The sequence below is a fragment of the Neolamprologus multifasciatus genome, chromosome 12, assembly GCF_963576455.1.
Source record: "Neolamprologus multifasciatus chromosome 12, fNeoMul1.2, whole genome shotgun sequence".
Taxonomy (NCBI): Eukaryota; Metazoa; Chordata; class Actinopteri; order Cichliformes; family Cichlidae; genus Neolamprologus; species Neolamprologus multifasciatus.
In genome coordinates this window covers 26,848,834-26,865,814 of record NC_140450.1, presented here as the reverse complement: position 1 = coordinate 26,865,814, position 16,981 = coordinate 26,848,834, and the positions used below count along the sequence as shown (strand labels likewise).

The window sequence follows — 16,981 nt, the reverse complement described above, 5'->3', positions numbered from 1 at the left end:
CAGCTACTGTGTGTGCAAACCTGGTAAAGACCTATAGTAAATGTTTGACCTCTGTTATTGCCAACAAAGGTTATGTTACAAAGTACTGAGTTGTATTTTTGTTATTGACCAAATACTTATTTTCCACCCTGATTTACGAATAAATTCTTTACAAATCCTACCATGTGAATTCATGGATTTTTTTTCCACATTCTGTCTCTCACAGTTGAAGTGTACCTCTGGTGCAAATTACTGACCTCTGTCATCATTTTAAGTGGGGGAACTTGCACAATCGGTGGCTGACTAAATACTTTTTTGCCCCACTGTGTGTGTGTGTGTGTGTGTGTGTGTGTGTATTTTTTTTTTTTTTTTTTTTTTTTTTAGGGGTGCGACGATAATCGTATCGATATTGAACCGTTCGATACAGTGCTTTCAGTTCGGTATGCATATGTATCGAACAATACAAAATTTTTAATTTATTTGATCAACTTTCCTTCTGACGATGCTGTCTGTGTTGAGCGCTTAGTGGATCTGCGCTCGACAGTGCAGCCTAGGCGGAGTAGTCGAACGCAGATTCACTGAGCGCAGGGCAACCTAGCGAGACAGAAGTTAAGCTCTCCTTGCAACGTGGCAAATTGAACCTCCCCTACCCTCATTCAGATCTGGCGTTTGGAACTATTTTGGTTTTCATGTGATGTATGACCCTGAAGGTAAGCACGTCATAGACTAAAGTAAAACAGTATGTTGGATGTGCCAGCAATGCTCAATTACATGGGTGGGAACTAGTGTGTTAGCACAGTTAGCTTGTTAACGTGTTGGCCGTCCAGCCCCACGCACAGGGCGATCCGCGGTAGCTCATTAACGGAGATTTGCCGTGTTGTGGCGTTAACGTCATTTCAATGAGATTTACGCTGACAGCACTAGTGGGAACACAATGAATATGACTGCACATTTACGCCGACATCATCCTAGTGCAAAGACAAGTGGAAGCAGACAAAAACAACAAGCACGCATGCTACAAACTTTACCCGAGTCAGACAGCCATTAGCACATGATTCTCCTTATGGGGACCTGATATGTTTAATATGCTACTGAGAATATAGCCCAGAAGAAGCGTATAGTATCGCTTTTATTTTGGAAAGAGCCATTTCTCTGTAATAAACTCTCTTTTCCAAAGATGAGTGATTCCTCAATCAGATACAGGGCTCGCAAAATCTCTAGCCCGACGTCCCGGGGCTAGCGATTTTTCCAGTCGGGCTACCAAAATCTATCTCTGCCCTGCCCGTCGGCCTATTGTAGGAAGGAAAAATATATGTCAATGCTTTTGCATTCTTTCGGAAATGTAGCTGGGTAATTATGTCATTAGCATCGGTGAGCCACTGTGAATATGTGACATATTGAAATCGCGTTTGAATTTGCGCTTGTTTTTTGCTTTCACTTTGCAATCGCGCGAACTGTGTATAGAGAGCGACAGCACTGATTGGTGAGTGATGATAATTTGCGCACCAATTCCTCTGACATCGTCTTATCAATCGTTATCTTACTATGCAAACATGACAAGTGAAATCTCCTGCAGCAAGATTAAACATGTAAGAGGTTGATCGCGCAGAGAATCGCTGAGCGTTATGTGAGTGCGTGTGTAAAAGCAGCAGGATATATATTTTAGTTCTGCTGAGCCAAATAAGACAGGTCAGGGTGAAGAAGTGACAGCCAAAGAAAAGCTTACCACAAAACGGAAAAGTTATGACAAATCAGACTATAAGGCAAAAAGAAAGTGCAGCTTTATGGTTTCATGGACAAAAGAATTTCTGTGGCTGCAATATGACAAGCTAAATAACCAGGGCTGCACATAAGTGGTCCGCAGGTGCGCATTCGCTGTCAAAATAAAAAACGCGCACCAGATAAGAAGTTGCAACACGTGTTTGCGTACATAAGATTTCCAGGAGGAGGACAGACATTTGTTTAGAACTCTTAAAGATGTCGAAGAAGCAAGCTCCTTCAAGCAATTACTTTGGTGTTCCTCGACCTCTAAAGAAATGTCAGGAGTCCGAACCACAAAAGAAGCGCGTATTCTCGGAAAAGTGGTTGCAGGAGGTGAGCTGGCTTCAAACAAATGATGAACGCACAGAGATGTGGTGCAGAATGTGCCGTGAAAATTTAATAAATGACAAATTAAAAAGGCATGAACATTTTTTTTTGTATCAAAAAAATATCGAACTGAACCGAACCGAACCGAACCGTGAATTTTGTGTATCGTTGCACCCCTAATTATATATATATATATATATATATATATATATATATATATATATATATATATATATATATATATATATATATATATGTATGTGTGTGTGTGTGTGTGTGTGTGTGTGTGTGTGTGTGTGTGTGTGTGTGTGTGTGTGTGTATGTAAGCACAAAGACCACCAGACTAATCATTAGTGCATTAAGTGCAGACGCTGACTATAGGCTGACAGAGATGGTATGATCCTACAGAGACTCATCTGCAGTGGGCAGAGAGCTCCTGTCTCACATTACATCTCTGGTAGACAGCTAGAGTACTCCCATGTCATCTCCATCACTGCTGCCCCGACCCAGCCTTGCCCCACCCAGGTACAATCAATGTATAGCTATGTTTGTATATGTGCAAAAAATATGGAATGAAGCACATTTGTGTATTTTTTATTCAGTAGAAATCCTCAATCCTTTGCAATTTCTTCATTCAGTGACACATAATCTCATTTCCTGCACTCCGATCTCTGAGATGTCCCCCACTAACATGATAGTGCCTCTGACTGGAGGCCTTGACAATACTGATTGAGGCTGGGCCTTTAAGGACACCAACAACGTAATGTGCTCCTGGTGACATACTCACTTGCACACATCAGTGTGGCCATCGATAGTTTGTACATAAATTAAATTGTATTCTGCCTATCAGGTGCCTTTGAGGCTGTGCTGTGGAGCAGCATGTGATTCAGACCAGTGATGTCACTCCATGTCATGGCCCTGGTTTTATGGGGGAGGGGCAGGTGGCAATGAGCAATGGGAGCTGCAATAAACAGCAGGGAGGCCCACACTGCAATACTTCTTGGGTGGGAACAGGGAGAGTGCTGTGCTCCCAGGCCTGTCCACTGACACAGACCTCTATTTCAAAGGAAAAAACACTGATTTACAGCCTTTACTGCTGTGGGGGTTTTGTGCTGCACAGTTTGAAGAAGTTACAGAAAATGTAATATATCATATCTCAGAGACATATATAAAACCCAAAAGACAAAGAATAAAAAAATAAAAAAGCTTTTTACCTGGGGGAAGTGAGTATAATTTGAAACAGGTTTTTTTTAGCTTCTCTTGTCAGAATACCAGTGTCATGTCAGAAGATTGAACTAATAAGACTGACTGGTCTAAAAAGAAAAGGGCTAGACCAAAGGGCTCACACTGGGCAAAACAGCATGTAAAGCATTAGCAGTAATCACCTTTCCACAACAAATTAATGGCTTCTCTAACTCATGACAACAACGCTGAATGCCAGTGGTATAACTGGTGCTTGTGTACTACAAATGATGCTTACCTGAGGGATCGGAGCTTCTGATAGTGAGCTCATACGTCAGGTCTATGAAAGAAAAAGAAGAGGGTTATTCACAATGCCTGCGCTACATGAGGCTAGAACAGGGCAGCTATCTAACAGCATGCTCCTCACATACTAATTAACAGCAAAGCAAGTTTGGGGAAAACATGTCTGTGCTTTCCATATGGCAGTGTTCATTTAATAAGATTAGTGAGAGCTCATCATCAGCTTTAGTAAACAGGTTAGCCCTGGATACAGGAAGTCAGGGGCAGATCATGCTGTTTTCTCCTTTTCCTGGGCGACCATATTTATGTCTGCTGCGTGTATCTATTACTGCCAGTAAGTCGCCATATTTTTTCAGACATATTTAGCACGGGAAACGCATCATCTTGCTGACCTTTAGTTCCAGGCATAAGCTTAGGTTCAGCAAAAGCCTCTGTTTTAAATTCATGAGCATTCCCTACCACAGTTGAGATTAAATGTGTTGGTCTTCCGCAGCAGCGTGAAGTCCTACTTGTGGCCCTTCTCACCTGTGCACTGCTGCTGTAATCTGCGGATCTCTGCATGCAGCCCCTTCAGCGTGTTGGCGTGGTCCTGCTGGAGGAAGAGCAGGTTTTTCTGTGCACTCTGCAACTGATTTTCCAGTGTTACATTTGCTGACGCCATGGTGGATTTTGTTCGGACACACAACTGGCCTCGCAACCTCCAGGCGGACATGACAGAAAGGAGACGAGGTAGAGACAGAGAGAGTAAAAAAAAAGAGAGACAGAGAAGAGGACCATAAAAAAAGTGATCACATCAATTCTCAACCATTTGGCTGTAAACGTGAGATTTAGGATACGGTCTAACATAGCTTTCTAAGCAAACCAGCCAATCTACATACGGGATGATACCATTAACCCCATTTACAAAGAAGGGCATTTTACATTTAAACTGATAATCCAAAGGCAAAAACGTCAACTCTGTTTGTTGTTTGTTATGCACGGTAGCTGTGTCGGATATCATTATTGCCTGGGTCAGTGCTAGAATAAGACTATAGCAGAGAAAGGCCAGGCAACTGTAATGGCTTGCTGTACTTAACGACCAATCACTGAAATTAGGCTATAGATTTATAATCCAGAGTGGGCCCTGCTGGCCTTAAAAAAGGCATCTGAAACGTAACACTAATCTAATACGTACTAATCCAATTTACATATTATCTTGTCATTTGATATGGCGACGCAGTGGAAATATTTTTCCTCTGTGAGAGAGTCTTTCAAATTCAGAATATCTAACAGACCCCAACAGTGAAACAGCATAACATATGTCTCTATAACACAATCCTCTCATTAAGTGTCCATAACACCATCAGTCATAACACTAAATCAAAGCTGAACACATTAACAGATGTCACAGTGAGTGACACTGGGTGTGGCTTGCCCCACCTTCTTCCACACTCTCTTCACTAACATCCTTGTCTCCAGAGGCGAGTCTCAATATCTCCACCCTCTGTTAAACTGTGCTGAGGCTTCAGAGAACACTGATCTCTGTTAAAATCCCCTCCTGTATATAGAGGCAGCCTCTGACTGCAATCATAAGTGTGTTTCAATAAAACATCTCTGAGCTTCCCACTCTTACATAATCTAACTTATATGAATAATACATCCCATGCACCTGACCTAACATGCTCCCTAGTTTTAGCTCTCACGCGCCTGTGTGTTTTTGCCATGAAAACATGTGATAACCAAAACACAGCCTGGCACATACAGCTGGGGGTGTGTCACAAAGGCTGAGGAGATAATCTATTATTGATGAGTAATGTGCAGTCCTTCCGGTAAACCCTGCGCTGCAAGCATATCTCTCATCCCATCTCCTTCCTAGAATAGCTTTGATAGCTTTCAGCTTGCAAAGACGTGACCTCAGCCAACTTTAGTAATATGGCTCATGCCATAGCATGGAGGTGATTCAAAAAGTGTATGGATGCTCAGTGAGTTAAAGAAAGACAGTTCCTCTAAGATGTAAATCCTTGCCATTTTAGCGTGTTTACTTGACTCTCTTTTCCTAATGTAGCAACCAGTATTTCCCCACACAGAGAATATAAATAATCAATGAACTGCAGCAGCAGAACGAAACATTAGAAAATAGCTACTATCCTCAGTCACAACTCCTTCGCTGTCACGCCCTGTAATGACGCTGAAACTGCACGCAAACGTGCATCCTTCAACCTTGGATTCCACACTGTAAACAGAAGCTTCCCTTCCAGCATCTTCTCTAAATCTGTTGCTTGTATTTTATGGAAGGATGCAGTCTAGGTTACTCTCCACAATAATCACGTCCTCACAGAGAGTCATGTTTATGTCATCAACAAAAAGCATTAAAAGGAAAACAGAGGCAGCTAAAGCTTAAGTGGTCTAACTACAAACAACGCCTGCAACTGCAACAGGACAGATAACACTACGTGTTATTAGACTGCGCTCCACGACACTTTTTCAATTTCAGCACCTGCATTGCGGACAGCACCCCGAAATGAAGCCTCCGCTGGTCCTAGCGGTAGCTGGCAGAGGATCATTGTTTTAACGTTAATCTTCATCCAGAGACTTAATTCTCGACTTGACCTTCTTTATCTGTACCGAAGAATAAGAGAAAGTCGTAAATCAGGCCTGGCGAGCGGTGGAAGTGAAAGGCTTCAAAACACCCCACTTTCTGTGGTCTTTTTGACTCCGCGTGCTGTTGGATGCCATTGCTGCGTTTCAAGGGGTCATTACAAAGGCTGTCCTTGCAACCAATGCTATGTGCGACTGTGGTCCAGGGAAGAGCTGACCAGTGTCCACCAAACAGTACATTTTCTTTCTCTGCTGGGTCACACCAAACCACACTTTACAATCACCCAAAAACAGCCTGCTGCACGCACAAAGCAACCGACCAATCCTAGCATGAAGATGGGGTTTTATTTAGCTTTGTGGAGGTGGTCAGGTAAATTCGGGATACACTGAATACATCCAACAGGGCTTATCCGTACTTTCGATGAAAGTCCTGCAGCAATGCGCACACATTAGCAGGTGCCATGCCATTATTAACGACATTAAGGCTTTTTCTGACGTGGAATAGACAAAACAATTTAAAAGTTAAAATGTAGTTTTATTGAGTGTGTTTAGATTAATCCCAAATAAAACTGAAGCACACAAAAATTAGCTTCAGATAAACGAAACATATATTTTAATGTGCCGATAGCCTCCTTCGAATAAAACGGGGTAACTACGTAAGCTATGAGGCTTTCATTGATGCTAGCCTAGCTTAACTGCTAACAAGGCTACAACAGTACCTTGACGTTATATGGCGGAGAGCTTACCTTACAGCTAAAAATACGCGGCCGTCGAATATCTTCTAAAATATCGGGAAATGTGGATAAACAGACTAGCCACACCGGCTAAGCGCAGTCCGCCTTGTGGGGCATGTCAGGGATGCTGCTGTCAGGGGTTCGCCTCCGCTGGGTTAAAGAGAGGGGTGGCTGTGTCAGTTTCCTATCATCTCCCCGAGCTACTAGACAAAATAAAGCGGTGCATCATGGGAAACCTGAACGTTAAGCGATACAACCATAAAATGTTCCAGACCAGTGACTTTTGACCAATTACATTAAAGTTAAAGGTTAGAATCACAGCTTAAATTTACGTGAGCTGAAACTAAGTAGAATAGAGTCTACTAACCTTTAAACGTCATTAAATGTGGAAGTAGCAGCTCTTACGGACGTGCCACCGTTTACGGGGAGAGCGTCATCACCATAGCAACAGAAACTGTCACTTGTTAAGGGGTGAGGCGTACACGCCATCTAGTGATAGAGTCGAAGTAAGTAGTTGTTATGTCAAGTGTGACGTGTCATAACTTCTTGATGCTTATGATAGTTTATTCAGGCGCTAGGTTTGATGTTTTGTTATGTCAAAGCGCCTGGACTGCGTGAAAAAATAAAAATGAACGAAAGCTGTTGGACAGTACAGCTGCAGGGCAGCAGGGGGCAGTATTGCCCCTCAATTACTGTGTAGGCGGTAAAACAACAGCAATTTTTTTTCCTTCCACTTATCACGTTTTGACATTCCACTCTCTCTTTCTCGTTTTCGCTGCACTAACAGAGTCACACTCTCTAATCAACAATTAAAATGATCACTACCCAGTTCATCACATTAACAAATAAAAACAGAATAAAGGTAAATTAACAAATATCTGTTCAAATTAGGAGAGAGCCAGTTGAGATTAAATGTGTTGGTCTTCCGCAGCAGCGTGAAGTCCTACTTGTGGCCCTTCTCACCTGTGCACTGCTGCTGTAATCTGCGGATCTCTGCATGCAGCCCCTTCAGCGTGTTGGCGTGGTCCTGCTGGAGGAAGAGCAGGTTTTTCTGTGCACTCTGCAACTGATTTTCCAGTGTTACATTTGCTGACGCCATGGTGGATTTTGTTCGGACACACAACTGGCCTCGCAACCTCCAGGCGGACATGACAGAAAGGAGACGAGGTAGAGACAAAACGATCACTACCCAGTTCATCACGTTAACAAATAAAAACAGAATAAAGGTAAATTAACAAATATCTGCTCAAATTAGGAGAGAGCCATCAATATCAGATCTGATATAATGATTATCAAAGTCAAAGTCAGTGCTTCATGTAGCTTTGTCTGTCAGAAATTTTGTCAATGAATACAATGAAACAAACATAAAAAAGTATTGATAATTCTATAAAATGTATTAAATAATAGTTAAATGATAATCTCTTTTTATCCTCAAAATTGAGATCATGTGCATTCCCGTTTCTGATCATCTCTCAGATGTTTGTAAAACTTGATTGTGGTAAATTCAGTTAATTAGACATGATTTGGAAAGGCACACACCTGTCTATCTATGGTCCCATAGTTGACAGCGCATGTCAGAGGACAAAACAAGCCATGAAGTCCAAGCAGTTGTCTACAGACATCTGAGTATATCAAGGCACAGATTTGGGGAATGATACAGAAAAGGCCCCAGTCAGCACAGTAGCCTCCATTATCTGTAAGTGGAAGAAGTTTGGAACCACTATGACTCTTCCTAGAGCTTGGCTGCCCGGCCAATCTGAGTGATCAGGGTAGAAGGACCTTAGTCAGGGAGGTGAACAAGAACCCAGTGGTCATTTTGACATTATTCCAGCATCTGTGGAAAGAGGAAAATCTTCCAGAAGGACATCTAGTTCTGCAGCACTCCACCAATCAGTTCTGTGTGGTCGAGTAGCCAGACTGAAGCTCCTCCTCAGTTAAAGGCACATGACAGCCTGCCAGGAGTTTGCCAGAAGACACCCAAAACACTCTCAGACCATGGTCACCAAATTTCTCTGGTCTGATTAAACAAAGATTGAACTCTTTGGCCTGAGTGCCAATCATATTTGGAGGAAATTTGGAGGCAGCACTATCATCTGGCCAATGCAACCCATACAGTGAAGTATGGTGGTGGCAGCATCATGCCATGATGTTTTTCAACAGCAGGAACTGGGAGTCTAGTCAGGGTTGAGGGAGAGATGAATGCAGGTTCAGCAAGACAACAACCCTACAAGCTGCTGCAGTGTGGGGTTTTCATGAGCTATTTTTTATAATAATAATAATGGATTGCATTTATATAGGGCTTTTCGGGACCCCTCAAAGCGCTTTACAATACCACTATTCATTCACTCTCACATTTTCTTCTTTGGCTCTCGGAGGAGGCGGACGCACTTTTCTCCTCTCCCTTATCTTCCCTGCTTATGTCCTTGTCTAGTCTCGTGGGGTTTTTTTGTACTTTCCCTGGAACATTCTCTCACAGTCTGTTCTCTAAAACCTAAAAGAGGAATTATGGAATTATGGATTGGATCAACTGGTCCCTAAATGCAATTGACACCCCTTTCTCAACGAGAAGTTTGGGCTTGGGTGAGCCTGAGTGCTGAAGATATCTACCTATTCGGAACCATGGTAACAGGGTTCTGGCGGATCGGAGCTGGCTTGGCCCTGACTTATCGAAGAATTAAGAAAGCGGAACCGGCTGTTCAAACCCCCACAAGGCTGCCCGCTGGGATTGGAACGATGGGAGAGGCGTGAGTTTCTCAAAATGGGCTCATTGAGTCACCACGGATAAGATCTTGGAGAGGCTACGGCTGCTGTGAATACTCAGAATAAGATCTCTGACTGCAGACTGGATACATCTCGGAAGGACTAGCCCGGAATAACATCTCTGGGCGCAAAATTGGATGACATCTCGGGGAGGCACACTGCCGTGAGTTCTCAGAAATCGGCTCCTTGAGCACAAGAAATGACAACATCACAGAAAGCAAGTATGGCGAAGCTCGCGGCTCTCCAATGGGACCAGTGTTGGACTGTAGAACTGCTTTGAAATTCATATGAGCTGTTGCACTAAAGTAAAAAATTAACATCACTCATCCGGATACCTCTCGGCGCCAGCTACAAGGCCGGAGCTGAACAAAAACACCCTGATAACGACTGTGTTTAGTCTGTTCCTTCCCATTCCATGCAAGGCCACCTGGGTTGGCTGGAAGACTGTTTACTTAGCCTGGCAGGGCGAAGGACACTGTCTCAGCTGATCTATCGACACGCACACACATACATATACTGATACTGATAAGCACTCACTGACGCATCACCCTCCCTACCCCGGATCCAACGCCACCTCCAACGCTTACCTCCCCTCTGATGTGGACATCGGGTCAGTTGGAGGCGCAGTCGAAAGATTGCAGCGGTCCCAGATCAGATGTACACACTGGAACTCTTTCCCATGTTGCTTGTCTGTGTTTATTGTGCTATGGTGTGTTGATATCTGTGCATTCCTGTATTATCCTTTTGTGTTACACATTTCGATGTTTTTTTTCCTCGCTACCTAGCCTGACCTGTCTCCCCAATGTGATGTTTGTGTATTGTATGTACGGTCGGCAAGGTCTGTCATCTCGGTTGTGGGCAAAAGACCTGCAACTGACAAATAAAGGCTATCTCATCTCATCATCATCTCACATTCACACACTGGTGAAGGCAAGCTACAGTCGTAGCCACAGCTGCCCTGGGGCAGACTGACAGAGGCAAGGCTGCCATATCACGCCATCGGCCCCTCTGGCCATCACCAGTAGGCGGTAGGTGAAGCGTCTTGCCCAAGGACACAACGACCGAGACTGTCTGAGCCGGGGCTCGAACCGGCAACCTTCCGATTACAAGATGAACACCCAACTCTTGAGCCAGGATCGCACCCCAATTTCTTAATTGAATACATATTTAGGTCACTATGTAGGCAATGAGATTGGTGGGGAGGTTAATATCCACTCACTAAGGAAACAAAGAACTTTATCAGGTGGACTGTAAATAACAGCATCTGCAGCCGTGTCCAAACTTTGGTGCTGCTTCGTTAGTGAATACCACACAGACGTAGCCTCGCCTGTGTTTCTTTGCTTCTGAAATGATGAATGTATTAAATCATCACTTGCATGATAACACTGCCCAGTCTGTCTGGTCTTGTCTTTCCTTTCTGTTTTTCTCTAAAAGGCATGCAGGGTGTGAGGCGGCTCTTTAGAGAAAGCATACCTATTGCCAGTTGGCTAATTATTTAAAAAGGCTTGGTAGCTAACATTCTCTCGTCTCCCCAGCAGGCAGGCATGATTTGGGTTTATTTTCTTTCTTTGAAAGGTCTAACCTACTGTGCATTTATCTGTGCAGACTCCACCAAACCCCTTCTATTGTCTGAACTTTGAGCCAGTTCATGACACCCACTTTGACTGATGTTTCTACTCTCACTAGCCACTTTATTAGGTACAGTTGTTCGGCTGCTTGATAATGCAAATGTCTAATCAGCCAATCACATGTCAGCAACTCTAAATATGCAGACATGGTTAGAATGTGGAAGAAAAATCATTTAAGTGACTTTGATTGTGGTATGGTTGCTGGTGCCAGAAGGCTGAGTGTTTCAGAAACTGCTGAACTACTGGGATTTTCCCACTCAATTGTCTCTAGGGTTTGCAAAGAATGGTACAAAAAACAGAAAATATTCAGTAAGTGGCAAGTCTCCAGGTGAAAATGCCTTGTTTTCAGAATGGTCGGACTGCTTCAAACTGCAGTAACACAAAAAAACACTCGTTTGCAGAAGAGCATCTCTGAATGCACAATCTGTTGAACCGTGAAGCGTCAGCAGCAGAAGATCACACCTGGTGCTACTCCTGTCAGCTAAGAACAGGAAACGGAGAATACAGGCAGCAACTTGTTGAATCTATGGAAGCAGTGCTGAAGCTAAAAATCCAGCCCAGTACTGGTAAGGCATACCTAATAAAGTGGTCAGCAAGTCTATATTATTTTGGCAGAACTGGCAGAATTTCCATCAACCTAACTGCATTTCAATGGTATGATATGTATGTTTATTTACAGTGCTATACCGATAGAAAGTGTGGTTGGTTTGTCTGAAAGAACTAACTGTGGAAACTGTTGTACCAAGTGTGAAATAAATGAAATGAAATGAAATTTAATGTATTTTGTTTCATTCGTTAAAATATAATTTTCCAGAGGAATAAATGAACCTTGTCTAATCCCACGTGATATCAGCAAGTTTGACTTAACTTTGCCCAGGGTGTAGTGGGGAAACAGTAGCCTTTTCATTAGTGACCCCAAATATCACTTTAAATTATTTCTGGCTGGAGAAATTCCTCAGTGACACAGCTACTGAGTGAAATGATACAAAACAAAAGCAACAATTTTCATTCCCGACCTGAGAATGAGTCTCGCATGTACAAAAACAAAATATCGCGTGGTATAACTGAAATTATTGTCCAGCCTCCAGGAATGTTATTTTTTCGGAAGCGGCCTTTAATCTCTCCCTGGCTTTGGCGTGTTTGCGATAGGGATTAAATTCTTCTCATTTCTTTATTTTTAGTGAGTTTGGCACGCTTCCCAGCTTCCCACAGAAAGTAACCAATTTAAAAGAAGCAAAGTTATCCTCGCAACAGCAAAAATAATGTGAAAAATAATTCCCCAACAGAGACCCCTATACCTTCTGTGTGATTTGTTTTACTTGCACATTGCCTGAGGCCTCCATACATTATAACTGGTAGTTAAAGAAGCTCGTTGAGAGAAACTAACCAAATAAAACATGCAGGATTGACTCGGGACTCCTGCAATTCTAACTGCTGTTTTTCTTTTTGGCCTTTGCCTGCGGGGGATCCACTGACCAAGGCATCTCTCCCACCTGAGGCGTCCACAGTGGCTTTTCCTTTAACAATCATCAGCTGCAACTTAATGCCGGGTTCTTTTTTATTGATCATCTGTTTTGTTTTGTTTTTTAATGACAAAACCTAGGAAATGCATTCTTTCGAACACAGTAATATTTCCAAGTGATGGTGCACAGACAGTACTGGAAGGTACCCAGGCCCAAAATGGCATACTGATGGAAAAGCAATGAACTTCTTAGCACCAATCACACTTATGTTATTTTTTATACAGCGGACAAAGAAATGATACCATTCCTCATTCTTACACGTGTGTTGTTGGTAATGCCTCTGGATTATTAACAGATAGCGCCGCTTCTCATCAGAGAAATACAAATGAAATGTCAACCTGTCTCAAATGGCACTGTTTTACTGCCCCTGCTCTGACAAGCTGCCAACACCAACACTTCTCAGTTTGTAATAGTTTTACAGTTATTATATTGAGGTTGGCAAGGCAAAACGCAAACCTCTGAAAACCTAATTTGATTTTCCAGGACCCTTTTTTTTCTTTTTCTTTCTTTTTTTTTTGCCTGCTTAAAAGAAGACAGTCATGAAAGTGTGATTTATGTAAATGCTTCCAAATGTGCCAACTGCACTTTTATAATGCTACATTTAACGCTTGAGATAACAGCATCTGAACGTAAAATGCAACCACGCTTATAGTCAAAAACTAGTCTGCATACAGATATATGTAGCCTTACAAAAGCAGTGGTGCAGGCCTTTTTATGGGGCAGATCACTGTGTTTTACTCATCTATTCAGTCATTTAAAATATTTGCACTGTTTTTTGTTTTTTTTTTATCACTCGGTCATAGTAAATGGACCCAGAGGTTTTCCTGCTCATACAGAATGTACAGTGTGAAAGTGCTGGTAGCATCTGGACTTTATATGAGGCCATTTGAAAATAAAGTGGCAGAATATGTGAAATGAGCACTTAAAGTAAAGGTTATTTCAACAGCAATCAGCTTCTCTGACAAGTTTAACCGTCCAATTTGTTCATGACAAATTTACTAGCTGACAAAACACAGGTGAACACAGAGAGGAAATTACAGCCAGCATGTTACATAGGACCCTCATGGAAAGCCCTGCTATAGAATCATTACACAGCCACTGCCAAAATGTCACCGCCTTCATTCTAGTAATGAGGCTGGACTTCATAAAACTATGTTTTCTATGCAACCTTTTTTTTTTCCTTTTATAGTCCAGAGAGAGCAGCATACTCAGTGCCATTTAAAGTGATACTTCAATTACCAATGGTTAATAGACCCTTACACCAGACTTTGAAGTGGCTGTAACTCACAGTGCCAACTTCAGCAGGAAAACGTGGGCCATGCATGGTTTACTCCTCCCACTCACACACACACACACACACACACACACACACACACACACACACACACACACACTAGTACGAGACAGTGTGATAAGATACAGATGTGACTAAAATGAACTAATGAGATTGCGAGGGCAAATCAGAGGGACGCAGTATTGGAAAATGTCCCCTGGGAGTTTTGATGTTTTTTTAACAGTTAAATTAATACACAATATAGGAGTATTTAAAGTTAAGGAAGTTTATTGTTTATAAAGCCACTTTATGGTCATATTTTGTAATGATAAACAGCAGAATCAGTTGTATGAAGCACTGAAATGTATTTAAATACATTCATTTGTATGTAACAATGTACTGTATTCCAAAGTTAGAATAAACTTCTTTTTTATCTGCAGTTCTCAGACAGGTCACAGTTATGCAGTGATTCTCTGTGAAATCACAGAATCGGTAGCTTCTGAAGAGTCTGTGGTTTTGTAGATAAAATTTAGGCCCCAGAAACTTTCTGGTTTATATTCATAGTTTGTTCGTAAAGCATTCATATTCGGGTAGACTTTAGCCGAGTGCAGATTAACAAACAGATGACGCATGAAGGGACTGCATTACCATTAGAAATCATCTAACGATGATGTAGTTCTTTTTTAGCCTTCATTTTATTCAGGGGTGTCAAACATCAGGCCCAGAAGTCAAAACTGATCCAACAAAGACTCCATTTGAGCCCACTGGACAGCTTTGTGCTTGTATGAATGGGTGAATTACACATGTTGTGTGAAGTGTTTTGAGTGCACAGGTAGAGTAGAAAAGTTTTATAAAAACCATTTACCATTTACTTTGGAAAATACGAAGAAGGACATACATTTTGGATATTCACTGCATCTTCACAAGTTTTCCATCTTTTCTTACTGATAATAACTCTCTCGACAAACATTCATATCGACCATATAAATGTATGGATCCTATATGTTACACCTCTGTGATTGGAATCTAGAAATGGAAATCATGGCCTGAATATCCATTAGCTACAATGAAAGCTTCAGAATGCTGCACTGTGTTATAAAATAAAAACAACAACAACAAAAATTAGTACTTAAATAAAGCTTTTATCAAACATAGAATTTATTTGCTTTGTCACATAAGAAGTAGCTATTTAGAAAAAAATATAAGCAGTCTATAGGCTAACTTTTGTGGTGAGGTTATGTGCAAACCCTTTGTTTGTGGTGGGTACACACTGCTCAGATTATCGCAGTTTGAGTCAACAACCAAAAGAGAAGCAGAAGCACACATGTGTTTCCTGTATTCAGAGCATGTAAAAAAAAATCCCCCAAGCTCCTATTTCGACCACCTCAGCCATTCACTGTACCACCATAATCACTGCTCCAAGATAGAGCTCAGAGATTCTGTTTTTCCACAGACATAGGAGACTGGCTGTAGGTTTTTCCTGTTTTCAATAGAAACTTTTTATCCTGGTCTTTAGTCACAATAAGGATGAGAATTGTGCTGACTTCTTCATTTCATGTGCCCACTTCTATCCATCCTCAAACCACTGCTGGGGTACGCCAAAGGAGCTCTTACAACACTGGACGTTTATATGCAAACATCCAAATCTTTACCAGGACTCAACTAAACACATCCCCAACACCTCAAAGAGTGATTTCACATGTTGGAAAGTGCACTTATTTGCTCCCTTGCTAAAATTTCTAGAGGTCCACTAAGGTCAGCTGGGGAAGAAAAGACTTTGTTCCTTTTCTTCGCACCCAAATTCAGGTGCGTATACGTGGTTTTGAAAACAACTTTCCTCAGACAGCTGACATAAAAGGAATGACTGCAAAATGAAAGCGTAATTAATGTGAAAAGACATATGCCGACCAGAACAAAGCGTTAAATCCATAAAAATGGATAAAATGGATTTCACTGGCCCATTGTCTCACCAATGAATATCCACTCCTTCTTCTAGTGACATATTTTAGCACCTACAAGGTCCGCTACTTTAACTGTTAATTCAATTCAAAATTAAGAGAAAGAAATGGCACTGAGAGAGGACAACTTAAGCCAAGCTCAGGCAATAGTTTTGTAATTTTATTGACCGACTCTGTCTTTGTCATCCTCCACTTTTCCAACAATTTTCATGAAACGAAAAACACATACATGTGCCATACATATCAGGAGCTTTAATTATATCAGTAAAATCACTCTCATGCTCCCTGAGTCTTGGTTTGAGTTTCTGTTTCTTTATTCTCTTCTGGTTCTTTGTGAAGGGAATTATGTTCAACTTTTGTCTGTATTTTTGTTCTATTTTTCTTTAAACTTAGTGCCATATTTTTCCTGGTGTTATCTATCATTACCTTTCCAATGCCCTGTTTGTATTTTCTCAGTTCCCTGGACACTTGATAAGTCAGCTGTTAAAGCGCTTCAGAATAGACAATGGTGAAAACTTAGCAGCACCAACATAATGGCGGATTTGCAACCTTTGTTATACATTACAAAAATACAATCTAGGAAATGTCCATTCATCTTCTTCCACTTATCCAGTTTAGGGTCTTGGGAGGGGTGGAGGGCTACACCCGGGACAGGTCACCAGTCTGTCACAGGGTTAACACAGCGACACAACCATTCGCATGTTTTGAGCCTGTTGGAGGAAACTCACAAAGATAGAGGTAGAACATACATACTCCACACAGGAAGGCCCCATACTGGATTATAAAACCCAGGACCTTCTTGCTGTGATACACCAGCTTCAACCACAACAGTGCTGAAAAGTTTTCTAAAAACATCTAAGGCAATAATTAGGACATCCAGCTGCTGAATTTGTTTTCCTTTTAGATCAACACTAAACAATTTTAAACGTTTTCAAAATTTTATGTTACTCTGGTAATCTAAGGAGCTTGAAAAGAAAAG

The 16,981-nt window shown here is 41.7% G+C and overlaps 1 protein-coding gene and 1 long non-coding RNA gene across 6 annotated transcripts in view; one reads left to right on the top strand and one right to left on the bottom strand.

Moving 5' to 3' along the window:
- Positions 1 to 8,010, bottom strand: part of ccdc92 (coiled-coil domain containing 92) — a 12,382-nt gene extending 4,372 nt beyond the window's left edge. Inside the window, exons 1-4 of one of the 5 annotated variants that reach the window (XM_085179649.1) lie at positions 6,873 to 7,112; positions 6,026 to 6,147; positions 4,075 to 4,247; positions 3,548 to 3,589 (exon numbers count right to left, since the gene is read on the bottom strand). In XM_085179649.1, the coding sequence (XP_085035775.1) occupies positions 3,548 to 3,589; positions 4,075 to 4,210 (178 nt within the window). In that variant the 5' untranslated portion in view covers positions 4,211 to 4,247; positions 6,026 to 6,147; positions 6,873 to 7,112. Of the gene's footprint in view, positions 1 to 3,543; positions 3,590 to 4,074; positions 6,843 to 6,872; positions 7,113 to 7,823 lie in introns of those variants that run through there. The other 4 variants (XM_085179646.1, XM_085179648.1, XM_085179650.1 and 1 more) reach the window with 4 other exon arrangements.
- On the top strand, positions 7,205 to 16,432 carry LOC146507148 (uncharacterized). The gene is made up of 3 exons (XR_014877146.1): positions 7,205 to 7,366; positions 7,792 to 8,027; positions 11,650 to 16,432. It is a non-coding gene; the product is annotated as an uncharacterized LOC146507148 (long non-coding RNA).
- Positions 16,433 to 16,981: the final 549 nt, after the last annotated feature.